The 13639-nt window shown below is 39.8% G+C and overlaps 2 protein-coding genes across 2 annotated transcripts; one reads left to right on the top strand and one right to left on the bottom strand.

The window, feature by feature from the left end:
- Window positions 1–104: 104 nt before the first annotated feature.
- On the bottom strand, window positions 105–10206 carry LOC135085291 (tubulin beta chain-like). The gene is made up of 12 exons (XM_063980067.1): window positions 10028–10206; window positions 9123–9234; window positions 8412–8534; window positions 7648–7749; window positions 6643–6770; window positions 5752–5919; window positions 4635–4749; window positions 4212–4282; window positions 3683–3822; window positions 2109–2268; window positions 1299–1400; window positions 105–593 (listed from the first exon to the last, which is right to left on the bottom strand). Exons 1-12 carry the CDS (start codon window positions 10082–10084, stop codon window positions 501–503), a joined length of 1371 nt encoding a protein of 456 aa, XP_063836137.1. The 5' UTR covers window positions 10085–10206; the 3' UTR covers window positions 105–500.
- Window positions 10207–11035: 829 nt separating this feature from the next.
- LOC135085315 (transmembrane protein 267) lies at window positions 11036–13292 on the top strand. Its single transcript, XM_063980105.1, has 2 exons — window positions 11036–11512; window positions 11747–13292. The coding sequence occupies exons 1-2, from the start codon at window positions 11231–11233 to the stop codon at window positions 12074–12076; spliced, it is 612 nt and encodes a 203-aa protein (XP_063836175.1). The 5' UTR covers window positions 11036–11230; the 3' UTR covers window positions 12077–13292.
- Window positions 13293–13639: the final 347 nt, after the last annotated feature.

Genomic DNA, 13639 nt, shown 5'->3' with positions numbered 1-13639 from the left:
TGCGCATCTGGCAGGTGTGACGTCACGTCGCCGCACTGGTACAGCTAGCGCAGTTAGCTCGATCGAGTTGTAGAGAAATGTTCTTGAAGTAAATAAAATGACAGTATTTTCTACGCGCTATATTTATAAAAAACAACAATTTAAACAAATGCGCACAATACATACAAAAATAATTTAGTACAAACTGCAAATACCACTTCAACTTACGATTAGGATTTTACAAATTATTTCCAATACCACGGTAATCATAATTCTAAAAATGCTATTCCGTAGGCACGGGACTATTCCCACCTCTCGTTCCCACCGCTGCAACTCCTGTGTAGCCAGGATCTACAGCTTGACCGCCATCCCAACCAGTGAAGGTCAAGTTTGTCCCGGGGGATAGTTAAACTGTCATTGGACCCGCAACGAAATTAATCAGAAGAACAAAGGAGGAGTTCGAAGTTAAGGTACCTTATACCGTGGGACTGGTGCATACTCTTACTATACTAGTGATAATTTTACTGCGCCTCGGTCATATACGGTTGTGGATCGTGATGTGCCAGTTCTTCTTCTTCGTCGAATTCCACTTCTTCGTCATCCACGTTCGCATCCTAAGGGCAGAGATGAATATAACAGTTTAAGACTTGCACTCATATTAAGGTCCTGGGTTAAATTTCCAGTGGAGCCGAAATTTTCCGGTCGCTTGGTGGTTGGCTGGATGAATAAAGAGGGAGATCGTGCTGTTTGAGGCTCCAGTAATAGATTCTCCTAGCCTTCCTGTGGTAAGGTGTTGATATGTTTTGGTTTTCTTTTTAATTGGTGCTATATTTTCGTTTTTGGGTTTTTCATCGTCTTAAGATTTCCTATCAAAGGGCGTGAAAGAAAGTACCTAAACAAGTTGCTAATATACAATCAGGGCTGGCTAACTGGTCATAAAAGGATCATGGGGTCCATTTCTTTTAAGTGCTTCACGGACCTCGTAGATCCTGAGGCCACCATTAGGCCTAGAATGGTGAAAAAAGAGGACCCTTCGCCCAAGGGTGCGCTTCACTATATTATTATTGGAGATTTTAGACGACAAATGTGTGCGCTTATCGTCTGAAATCTAAATAATGCCACGTTAAAACATCATCATCATCATTTCAGCCATAGGATGTCCACTGCTGAACATAGGCCTCCGCCAATTATTTCCATAATGATTGGTAGCGGAACCCACAAGGTTGACCGATGACCTCATAATGGTAGCAGGACAATTACTCGTAATAATATCCAAGCATCCTGGAGCAGCTGGATTACAGTCCGTTTTTAGGTGTTACCTGGTACTGCTGGTACTCGGAGATGAGGTCGCTCATGTTGCTGGCCGCCTCCGTGAACTCCATCTCGTCCATGCCCTCGCCGGTGTACCAGTGGAGGAAGGCCTGGGAGACGAGAGGTTAGGCTTTTAGTTGCTAGGCACACATCAACCCATAAAGGAATCGTAAGTGATCGAAGATCGGGAGGTGGTTAGTACTTATTCTTTATATGAAAATTCATACTGCAACGCACACTTATCCGTACGTACCGTAACGTAAACGCCTTCGCCTCGCGCTAAATGCGATGACAACTCGCGAAAGACGATACGGTGTTAATCCCCTGACCCTTTCCGAGTCAATAAGTCTGCTAGACCTTTAATAACGCTCTACGTAGACGTACTGCGGCTTGCTAGTTATAATTTTATTCTCAGCTGTAAATTTTGATAGGTACGGAACAGTTATAACTAGTGAAGTTCATAACAGAACATACATTTGTCGCTTTTCTTGATAATGGCTCGATAAATCTACAAACTCCGACCTATATTATACGCATGTTTTGGTTGCGGTTACAGCTACTTAGCTCCACCAGGTTAGCAGCAATGGCAACCTCATCCTGCGGATAACCGAACGACAGGAAAATGCGTAGGTTCATACGTGCTCTAGAAATTCTCGAATCGAGAGCCTCAATTTAGTTTGCATTGATTGAATTTTAAACTACAAGTACCTAATCATAACTTAGATTACAATGAATTTTAGGTTCAATTAAGTTTCCTGGGTTACTTAAATTCTAACATCATGACCTTACAAGCCTACACCCCACTTATTCACACTTACCCGTCTCCTAAACATGGCGGTGAACTGCTCGGATATCCGCTTGAAGATCTCCTGGATGGCGGTGGAGTTGCCGATGAAGGTGGCGGCCATCTTGAGTCCTCGAGGAGGCACGTCACACACCGCCACCTTCAGGTTGTGAGGGATCCATTCTACGAAGTAGCTGGAGGAATAGGAGAGAAATATGAGATTATAAAAAACACAGTGCGAACAAGCGGTAACAGCATCCTGAATGAGTTTGAAAGCGTATTCCAATGCAGCGGTGAACAGTTTCGGAGATATGACATACCCCTGCCTAACGCCTCGCTATAGAGGAATCGCCCTCTTGCTTTGCTCCTGAACTCGGACCGACATGGTGGTTTTTGACAAGCACTTCAGCACCTCGATATACCGATAGTCGATACGGCACCGCTGGAGAGACTGCAGCAGTGCCCAAGTCTCGATCGAATTAAATGCCTTCTCATAGTTCACGAACGCCAAGCATAGTGGCAAGTTATACTCCTTCTGTATAACCTGCCCTAGCGTATAGATGTGGTCTATGGTTCGTTCGTTCGTTCGTTTCAGCCAAATGACGTCCACTGCTGGACAAAGGCCTCCCCCAAGGTTTTCCACAATGAACGATCCTGCGCTGCCCGCATCCAGGCTCTTCCCGCGACCTTTACCAGATCGTCGGTCCACCTAGTAGGAGGCCTGCCCACGCTACGTCTTCCAGCCCACACGCGATGACAGCGCGCGAAAGGCGATACGGTGTTGATCCCTTTCCGAGTTGATAAGTCTGCTATGACCTTAGAGTCCTTGGAACTTGGTGGGGTATTGGCGGCGACTGTAAGAAAATTCCTAATAAAGACCTGTGAACCTTTAATGAACTGGGTGCGGGCAGAAGACCTTGGGGGAAGACCTTTGTCCAGCTGTGGACGTCATTTGGCTGAAACGAACCAACGAACGAACCTTTAATAGTAGTGGAACTTATCGCTGAAAACAGACGTTACCTGGAGTTCTTGTTCTGTATGGCCAGGATCTGATCGTCCACTTCCCGCATGGACATCTGTCCCCTGAACATGGTGGCGACGACGGTAAGAAAATCTATCTATCTATATCTACAAAAGCGTAAGGTCACTGATTGACTCACTCATCACGAAATCTCGGAAACTATACAAGTGCTAGGAGTCTCAAATTTTTCCTTTTAGTTAGAACCTTGGTGCTCACTAAGACAGGATTTTGCGAAAAACCGTGATCCACGCGTACAAAGACGCGGGCGGCCGCTAGTTTCTAAAATAAAGACCTGTGAACCTTTAATATTTCAGGACTTATCGCTGAAAACAGACAGTTACCTGGAGTTCTTGTTCTGTATGGCCAGGTGGAATTGTGTAAAGCAATCGTACGATTATTCTGTCAAACGCTTTGTATAACAGACTTTATCGTACCTACGTTATGAACTGTCAAATGATTACGATTGCTTTACACAATTCCACCTCTGGGTCATTCACCTCTCTCATGGAAATCTACATGTATTCATGATGTGCGAGTAGGTACTAGATAAATAAGAAGGAACATCATCAAGGGAAGGTTATTCTCACCTGGAGTTCTTGTTCTGTATGGCCAGGATCTGATCGTCCACCTCCCGCATGGACATCTGTCCCCTGAACATGGTGGCGACGGTGAGGTAGCGGCCGTGGCGGGGGTCGGACGCCGTCATCATGTTGCCGGGGTTGAACATCTGTGGGAGAGGGATGTGTGATAAGAAAGACCTAAACTTAATAATTTGTGGCTGTCTCGACGAACTACCTACTGCCCAGATACCTAACTTAATGTATGACAATTTTTACTGCAGTTAGTAAATAACTATCAAAGGATTAGATTGTGTCGTGTATCGTGATCCAGGGATCCTAGGCTAAGAGGGCCTTCGGATCGTGACTAATAGTAGGTACCTACTAATAACGTATTTTTGAACTAGATATTTGGTTAAAAATAATGTAACCTTTGAAATGTGTATTCTATTCTATTATGTCGTCATTTTTCAAAGACGTGTTTTTGGCATTTTTGTTTCCGTTGGATTTACGAAAGTATTTAATTGATATTTTTAGTATACCTAGCAGGGTTACTTACTTGGCTCATGAGCTCCGAGACGGTCTGAGGACGGTAGTTGAAGGAATTCCTTGCTGTTAGAGGAGCGAACCCTGGAAACAGCGAAGGACATTAAGTATATCTTCTAGAATGGTACAGAACAAATGGAATGGTTATTTAATACGATAGAATAAAATTTGCCAGATTGAGCGAGCCTAACTTTCTAAAGAAGTTTTCTTGTAACAGGCTTCTTTGTCTAAAATTTTGACCATCCAAACCATCTCTCAATCTCTCTGTGTCCTAAACTCATACCCTGTTAGCTTCCATCAACATATTTGAATTACATTGTAAACCAGCATCAAGTAAAACTGGTGACCTAAGTATGCAATGCGCGATCTGAGGTTCCCAAATACAGAGTATTGTACTCTTTCCTTCACCCAAGACTTACTTCTAGTAGCTACTAACCTGGCATGAAGAAGTGCAGCCGTGGGAACGGAACCATGTTGACTGCGAGCTTCCTTAAGTCTGCGTTCAGTTGCCCGGGGAAGCGGAGACACGTGGTCACGCCTGACATTGTCAGCTGGAAGTGATAGAGTAGTTATTGGCCTAACCTTATCTATACAGGGTGACTGAAACCCTAGACTACCTCCCCTTAACGGCTCCGCCACTAATTTCCAGTCACCCTGTATAATTGATTTTAAAGGCCATTATGCGTGTGCTCATCGTCATTAGCTCATTTAGTTTCTACTGCAGGAACACGATGGTCTCTAATTTTGGTTTTGGAAATGGGGCAAATGGAGGATTTGTCCCACACTCCTAAGGCTGTTGGCAAGGAGATTGGGGAGGCCTGATTTCGCATATTTGACCCCTTCACGTGAAGGTGACATCCTAAAAGCCTGAATGGGTTACTGTTCTTTAATGCCAAGTTTGTTTACATGGTTTATATAAAATTATTTTTATTTTTAAAACTTCATAAACATATCGAAGCTACAGAATCAAACATAGATGGATGTGATTATTCTAACGCAGTACAGAGACGTGTTTGTGCAAGATAACATTTTGTAGATACGTCGTTGGTCGACGGCGAATACGATTTGGACTCTTAGGTACAGTCACGGAATGAAAAGGTTCGTCAGTTTTCAAATTGATTCCTTCAACGAATCGCGAGCACATATTACCTTTTGAAACTATGTTACAGAATAATCTCAAATTAGAGAAAATAATCTTTAACTGTTCGTCAGTAAAGTTCAAAATTATTCAGATCAAAGTTGTTTGACGATTTATCTTGTCAAGAAGATTATTATGATTGATAAACTAAAACCTTCTTGTTGGTTCAACCTGCCATTATTATGTCTATTAAATAAAAAAACTATTGTCAATTGGTCAATGTCATCATTGCATTGCACTGATGGGATAGAAAAATAAACAAGCAAAACCTTATTCGTCAGCAAACGTCATATTTATTTAAATGTTAGCAGCACTGTTTCTTGCACTGTTATGTTGGCAGGTTTGACTCTTTGGTGCAAGCGAAAACCGACACTAAGGTGACGAACCTTTTCATTCCGCGACTGTACATACTTACCGAAATAAGATGGTTCAAATCGCCATAGCTCGGGCTGGCCAGTCTTAAAGTCCTGAAGCAGATGTTGTACAGCGCCTCGTTGTCGATGCAGAACGACATGTCTGTGTTCTCCACCAGTTGGTGGACTGAGAGAGTCGCGTTGTAAGGCTCTAGGACTACCTCGCTGACCTGGTAAGAAAGGGTAGTCGATCTTTATTTTATCATTTTTTTTTTATGTGACAGGAGGCAAACGGAGTGAAACGATAGGCAAAATTAACATCCTTGGAACTACAAGTAATACACCATGTGATAGACTATTGAAATGTTTTCGCATTATGTGTCAATTATCAAACGACAAAAGCCAATTCGCTATAATGAGGGAGTCGAACCAAAATGTTGCCAATGAGGGACTCAGAAATTTCAGAATCTCGGTAACCAGATCGATTCGGAATGGTAACCTCTAGCATGAATAAATTTCGTCTTCGAATCGTTTGCGTATTCGACAAAATTCGATTCGATAACGTGACATTTTTGACTGTCAAAATAAGTTTCGTGCAACCATTTCTCATACTAAGTTCACTTTACGACACGTTCACAAGGGCGCTGTTTTAGTTTTCGTACTAAATCTTTTGATGGCGATTCGAATACGCAAACGATTCGAAGCCGAGTGTTAGCCGTACTGCTTGTTTACTTCGTTTGCTGATCGTAAAAATAATGAATTCTGCCTGTAGTACCTAGTACCTTTAACTTAATAGTACAGCAACGGGGAATATTCATGTAAACTTTCTAGATAGGAAGTTGATACTTGGTAGGACATTTGCTACTCCTGGTCAGGTTTCCACCAACGCTGCAAAAAACTCAGTCGCCACTGTATCCACTGTCAAAAGTGTTTCTCTAAATGATCCAACCTACCTTAGGCGAGGGTACAACACTGAAAGTATTCATGATCCTGTCAGGGAACTCTTCTCTGATCTTGCTGAGGAGTAGCGTGCCCATGCCGGAGCCAGTGCCTCCTCCGAGGGAGTGAGTGAGCTGGAAACCTGGAATAATGTTTTAAATAACTTAAAAAACCTTATTTCTAAATTAATTAAGGGTAGTCATGGAGGACACTAGACTAGCCTAACATTGATGAAACAAACACTGGCCATAATTATCAATGTTATACCTACATATGAAAATTTTGACGGGTTCCCCCATGTTTAAGTAGCTCAGATGGTGAAAATAGTCACCCGGCAAGCGTAAGGTCGTGAGTTCGATTTCCACCCTAGGCAGTTCGATTTTTTTCAAATAAATTTTAAAATGAAATGCGACTTCACGCTAGAATAATAAATATTTGCTGTGCATCCTCGCTACACAAGAATTGCAGTGAAATAGCCCTCGGAACAAACTTGGCCTTCACTGGTTGAGTTTTGACATTCAAGCCGTACCTACTTAGATCCTGGCTACACAGGAGTTTACAGCGATGGGAACGAGAAGGGAAATAGCCCATTTAACTTACTTCTTTTGATCGCGAGTCCAATGACAGTTTCTTTCCCTCGGGATAAACGTTGGCCACCACTGGTTGGGTTATTGGCAGTCAAGCTGTAGATCCTGGCTACACAGGAGTTGCAGCGGTGAGAACGAGAGATACCTTTCCTTAGGGATAAACTTTGGCCTTCACTGGTTGGGTTTCGGCGGTCAAGCATAGATCCTGGCTACACAGAAGTTGCAGCGGTGGGAACGAGAGGTGGGAATAGTCCCTTTTCACTTAACTTCTCCAAATAAACTTCTGACTAATTTCATCGCGTGTCTAATGTCGGTTTAACTTTCCCCGGGACAAGTGAAGTTCACAGATCAGGTTTTGGCGGTCAAGCTGTAGATCCTGGCTGCACAAGAGTTGCAGCGGTGGGAACGAGAGGTGGGAATAGTGAAGCTTACCCTGGAGACAGTCACAGCTCTCTGCTTCTTTCCTGATGACGTCGAGGACTGAGTCTACCAGCTCAGCACCCTCGGTGTAGTGGCCTTTTGCCCAGTTGTTACCTGGAAATAAGTTCTATCATTATTCTTCTGACCTAAGTACCTGATGCAAAGACAAGACGATGAAGTTTTCTTATGTTTATCAGCGAAAAAGCACTCGCCAGTTATAGTCCGGTCGCAGAGCACGTAGAATTTCGTCGATAAGGATGAGTAGTTTGAGGTCATTGGACGAAATTCTACGTGCTCGGCGACCGGACTTTACTATGCCCACGGAATCCATAAAATAGCAATAAATATTTTATTTAAAAGAACCATTTTGTTTTAGCTAATGCAAAAATAAATGCAGGCCGCTGCCAACCGTGCGATGTGGAAGTCATTGGGGGAGGCCTATGTTCAGCAGTGGACGTCCTGTGGCTGAAATGATGATGATGATGATGAAAAATACTTAGTTCGATGATGGGTTAAGTTAATGATCAGGCCAATGATGGACCGGATATCTTACCGCCGAAACACAACAATGTTGTTATAATAATTTGTAAGTCGCCAGACTTAGGTAAAAGGCTGGTAGGTATACAACCACCGATCAAACCGAGCAGAAAAATTTTCCCCAACTGGGAATCGAACCCGGTTTGGTTTCCGTTGTCTGAGATTCCTAATAGGTGGTCTTACGACTAGTGCACAGAGACAAGTTAAGAGTTAAAAAAGTTGGTTGCTGTAAGACTCACCAGCTCCGCTCTGTCCGAAGACGAAGTTGTCCGGACGGAACAGCTGTCCGTAGGGCCCGCCGCGGACCGCGTCCATGGTCCCGGGTTCGAGGTCCACCAGGACTGCTCGGGGCACGTATTTACCTGGATTAAAAGACAAAAACTTGGCTGAGTTGCATAATTTTAACTTTAATCGTAACTTTAACTTTAACCGGTGTTTTTGTATGGAGGATGACAGATTATTGACGTTTGTTATAGTTTTAGTAAGATGGTGCAATTTAATCCAGGGTAAGGTTTAATTTTTATTGGCGGTCAAACTGTTCGACTACACAAGACAGAAGTTGCAGCGGTGGGAATGAGTGCTGGGAATAGTCCCGTTGACAAAAGTTAAGTGATTAATGAGTAGATACAAAGATTTTTTAATACCAACAGCTGAACCAAAGGGAGACCTCACTCACTGCCTGTCTGTCACCTGTACCTACTCGTACATGTATGTCTAGTACCTCAAGAACCGCGATAGCTAGACAGTTGAATTTTTTTACAGTTATTGATGTAGATAGTTATTTATGTTGTCGCTATAACAACAAATTACTAAAAATAGAGTAAAGGAAATATTTAAGAGTTAGGGCCTCTAGGTCGTATGGAAACCTTCGTGTGCGAGATCGACTCGCACTTGGCCGGTTTTTAGATTAAGTATAATGACGTTAGTAGTTATATTTGTTTATAACTCACCCCCCGACGCCTCATTGTAGTACACGTTGATCCGCTCCTGTTGCAGCGGGTTGGTGCCATGATACACCCCTTGGGGGTCCACCCCATGCTCGTCCGATATCACCTCCCAGAACTGTAATATTATGCGTTTAATTTGTTACTAACACTTTTATGGGCTATGCCTGAATTAAATACCTTTTATTTTATTATTTTTTATTATTAGGTATTTACTTGCTGACTCGGCGAACTTCGTACCGCGTATGTTCATCAAGAATAATGTAGAAGAATAATGTTGAAAGAATTTTTCAAATCGGTCTAGTAGTTTCAAATACAAACACACAAAAATACGGTAAGCAATTTCGGAATCAAAACTGACGGATGCTATCTACCTACTCATTTGTCTTTATTGGGGCAGGAATCGAACTTGGGACTTTACTATCGAGTCCGTTTATTCATATACTTAATTACTAATTCTGAATACTTAATGTCATTCTAGAAAATTCGTATGTTGTTATTGTGCTATTTTGCAAATAAAAGTGTTAAGCAATAGCAACTACTTATTGCCTTACTTTAGCCTTATGTAGGTACATTAACCGGTGTTTTGTTGATGGAGTTTGACGACTTTTAATCATAATAATCATAATCATTTTGACGTTAAAGTGAGATGGTGCAACCCAGCCTATGATAAATTAAATAAGTAGGTAGGCGTTTTTAAATAATTTACTTTATTAGGAAAAGCGGTAGATGGTTGAGGTAGGTTAAATTCTAAGTTAATTTAGTTTTAAAATTTAAAATAAGTGTTCATTAGCAAAAAAGAGCACATAAATTCATGTAACTTGATAGGTAGGGCATTTTACCGCCTCCATTTTAATTTTTATTATCAAAAATCATGCAAAAATCCTTAAAAAAGTTTTATAGTTACTAACCTTAGATCCTATTTGGTTACCGCACTGGCCAGCTTGAACGTGCACTATTTCCCGCATTTTAAAAATAAATCACTAAACAGTCCGCAACCACAAAGTATTTAGTAAAAAAAAGTTTAACCAAAAAATGGTTAAGCAAATTGCACTAAAGAAGTGATATAATGCTTAGTATATCATTCTTATCGGATTTGTGACTAAATGCTGATAGCTATGCAGTACTATTTACTGATAATGAGTAGTGATAAGTGATTACTACACGACCATTCTTAAAAGAGCCCTGTTTTCTAGACTCGTGATACAAATTAGAGGTCTTTTGTTTGGATTTTGTAAGTTTATCCAAATCTAGGTGTGGTAATTCGGAGTATTGGTCATTGCCATCGAAATAGTTGTAAGTTAAGTTGTTTAATGTTAGAAATCTTGTATTACGAAACTTTAAAAAAATAGGAACGTAATGAACCACTCTACACTGAAAGTACTTGTTAACTAGATTTTATTATAATTTTCGTTGCTAATTAGAGCATGGTGACAGATTTCTAATTAAATTATAGCTGTAAAGAGCGCAACTCAGTTAATATGCATGCATTTATAATAATATTGTGTATATTAGGTTACATTGAAGTAAATTCTCTAATTCTAATGTAATTTGTCTTGAAGACAATACACAGCTACAGTATTTATAAAATTAGAATTAATCTAAAATAGACTAGGAATTATGTTTGATTCCTTGACCACTTAACTTAAAAAAAAGTCAGTGGATACGTTCAAATACTATAAAATATGAATACACGTTAAAAAGTACGATAATCTCAAATATGACCATATGTGACTGACTGGGTTTAATCATTTTGGTTAGAATGCTTTAATTTACGTCAGTCAAAATTTATTTAGATTCTTCAGCCATGACGAAACGTTAATAAACAAAAATAATATTTTATTTTTTTCTTTAAAAAATGGTTTTTGAACGGTTCAGTCAATGTCACTCATGTCATGCTTCATCTGTCAATTGTCAAAATAAAAACACGAAGTTTTTGGTTTTTGCTTCTAATTTTTCAAATTCTAGTGAAATTTTAACACAAACATGCTCTAAAATTTATTACAGCTTATTAATAATGGTCAAATAATACTCAACAATACTTATACTTATCAGAATATGCCATAAACATGTGAAATTATACTCAAACCTTGCGAAACAAAACTACTGAAATTATGAAGTTTTTAAATGCATTTTTAACTATTTGTTTGTTCTCTACGGCGCTATTGGGGGACTACATAGTGTTTAAATCGAAATATTCGAACTCCTTTCTATTTCGCGCCATTGCAGACAGCACAGTTCACGCCGGTGTCGGGCTTTTTTCGTCTTTACTATTTTTCAGTAGAGGACAGAGTATGCTGTCTAATATTTGCATTTACAATGTTATTATTTGCACTATAGTGTCATCATTAATTGATGTGGACCATTTTATTGTCGCTAAATCTATAAACTTGAAGGTGAGACTTTAAATTGCCCCATAAAGTAGTTTTTTGTTGTATTAGCACAGTGACATTTAATTTATAAAATCAGCTGAATAAGAATTAATCTATAAATTGCCTTTCTTTCTGTGAAGTATTAATTCTGCAATGTTCTATGTAATCTTACAAATATATTTTTAAAGATTTACAACTGTGCAATACAATTTTTATTCAGACAAAAATTGAGATAAATTTTAATATTATTATTTTCAGGATCTCACCAATTTAAAGCAGCGTGGTATCTTCCACTGCACTACATTCTGGGTTGTTCTAACAGCTCTCCTATTAGCATTAAGTCGCATATTCAAATATGCCAACGCCTACACAACGACCTGGATGCTCATCGTAGCGTTCACAAGCCACCACATCAGGGACGCGAACAGACGAGGGCTCTGGTGTTATCCGTTCGGACATACTCCGCCTATTAGTACTCATGTGTACGTAATATTACTTGGAACGTTGCCATACTTGTTTTCCGTTATGTATAACTTTATGAAGCCTGTGTTAGTTGAAAAGCCGATTGATTATACGTTATTAATTTGATATCTTGAAACATTATGTAATTTACATGTTATTCGTTACAAATTGTCACTTAGTAAGAGATAAATCATTTAAATTTGAAAAAAAAAATAGAAAAATTTGTGAAAGTTAGAAAAAAATATTTCTAATTTTGAACTGTATTTCAACGCGAAAGGTTAAAATTAATGAACTGTATAGTTGAAAATATGGTACAGTCAGCATCAAATACTTTGTGACACCTAAAGTGGCCAAAAAGTTGATAACAACCTTATTCCAATTGTAACAAAGACGTGTTGCGAACTTCTTTGCTGCTTTGGGAGTCACAAACTATTTGTCACTGACTGTACTACCAGATATGGGGGAGGCCTATGTTCAGCAGTGGACGTCCTATGGCCGAGATGATGATGATGATGGGGTAGTAAGGCAAAATTAAAGGAAGTGTTATACATAATAATAAGGGATAGGGCCTATAACATACTCTGATACTCTTATTGTTAAGGTTCGGCCAAACAGCTGGCGTGCAGCGATGGCGATCAATGCATTTAAGTCTGGTCGCCATCGCTGCACGCCGGCTGATCGCGTGTGATCGCGTTTGTTTGGCCGAATCTTTACTTGATAACTTGACCAACCAAAAGTTGACTGGGAGAGAATGCTATATAGCATCAAGTTCAGTTTTTGTGTCTGTAGCATCTGTTTCTCAGTCAGCTAATTAGTGATTTTAAATTAAATAATATTCATATAGCAAGCAAAAATAACTATTAACTGAATTTAAAATCTAATTTTATGACTTCAATTAATTTTTATGTGAACTGTGTCTCTTTTTAGAAAATAGTAGGTAAATTAGACCAAAGAATTACTGATATACTAATATTATAAATGCGAAAGTAACTCTGTCTGTCTCGCTTTCACGCCTAAACCACTGAACCGATTTTGATGAAATTTGACAAAGAGATAGGTTGAGTCCCGGGAAAGGACATAGGATAGTTTTTATCCCGGTTTTTGAAACAGGGACGCGCGTGATAAAGTTTTTCTGTGACAGATAAAATTACACGCGGGGGAAGCCGCGGGTGGAAAGCTAGTAACTATGTAATAATACTTACATTCATTCGTAAATCTTTAGATTTAAGTAAAAATAAGGATTATGTATTTATTCCATTGATTATTATTTTATTCCAAAACAGATTTATACTAGACATGTAGATGTTTATATCAATTTTAAATAAAAATCGTTATTCATTTTCATATGGTTTTTATTATACTTTATTAAATTAATATAAAACTGACCCTTGAAAGAAATCTTTACATTCAGTCAAACATGTAAAAATTATAATTATCGTTATGTTCTTCTTTCCTTCATAATAAGTCTTATTATAAACCCATAGCCTGGGTGCAGAACTGCAGACCACCTAGCACCGACTTTTAGTTGGCCGATAGTTGGGCCCGATTCTAATTTGTAAAGCCGAGCACGTAGAATTTTGTCCAATGACCCCAAGCTACCCATCCTTATCGCTCGCGCGTAATTATATTGCCGTCGCGACTGTGCGACGCGCGCCCGCAGTGAGTGTGCGAGCGCGACAGCAACATAAT

This window comes from Ostrinia nubilalis, chromosome 28 (assembly GCF_963855985.1).
Source record: "Ostrinia nubilalis chromosome 28, ilOstNubi1.1, whole genome shotgun sequence".
Taxonomy (NCBI): domain Eukaryota; kingdom Metazoa; phylum Arthropoda; class Insecta; order Lepidoptera; family Crambidae; genus Ostrinia; species Ostrinia nubilalis.
The sequence above is the reverse complement of the archived record's forward strand: the minus strand, read 5'-3'. Positions and strand labels throughout refer to the sequence as shown.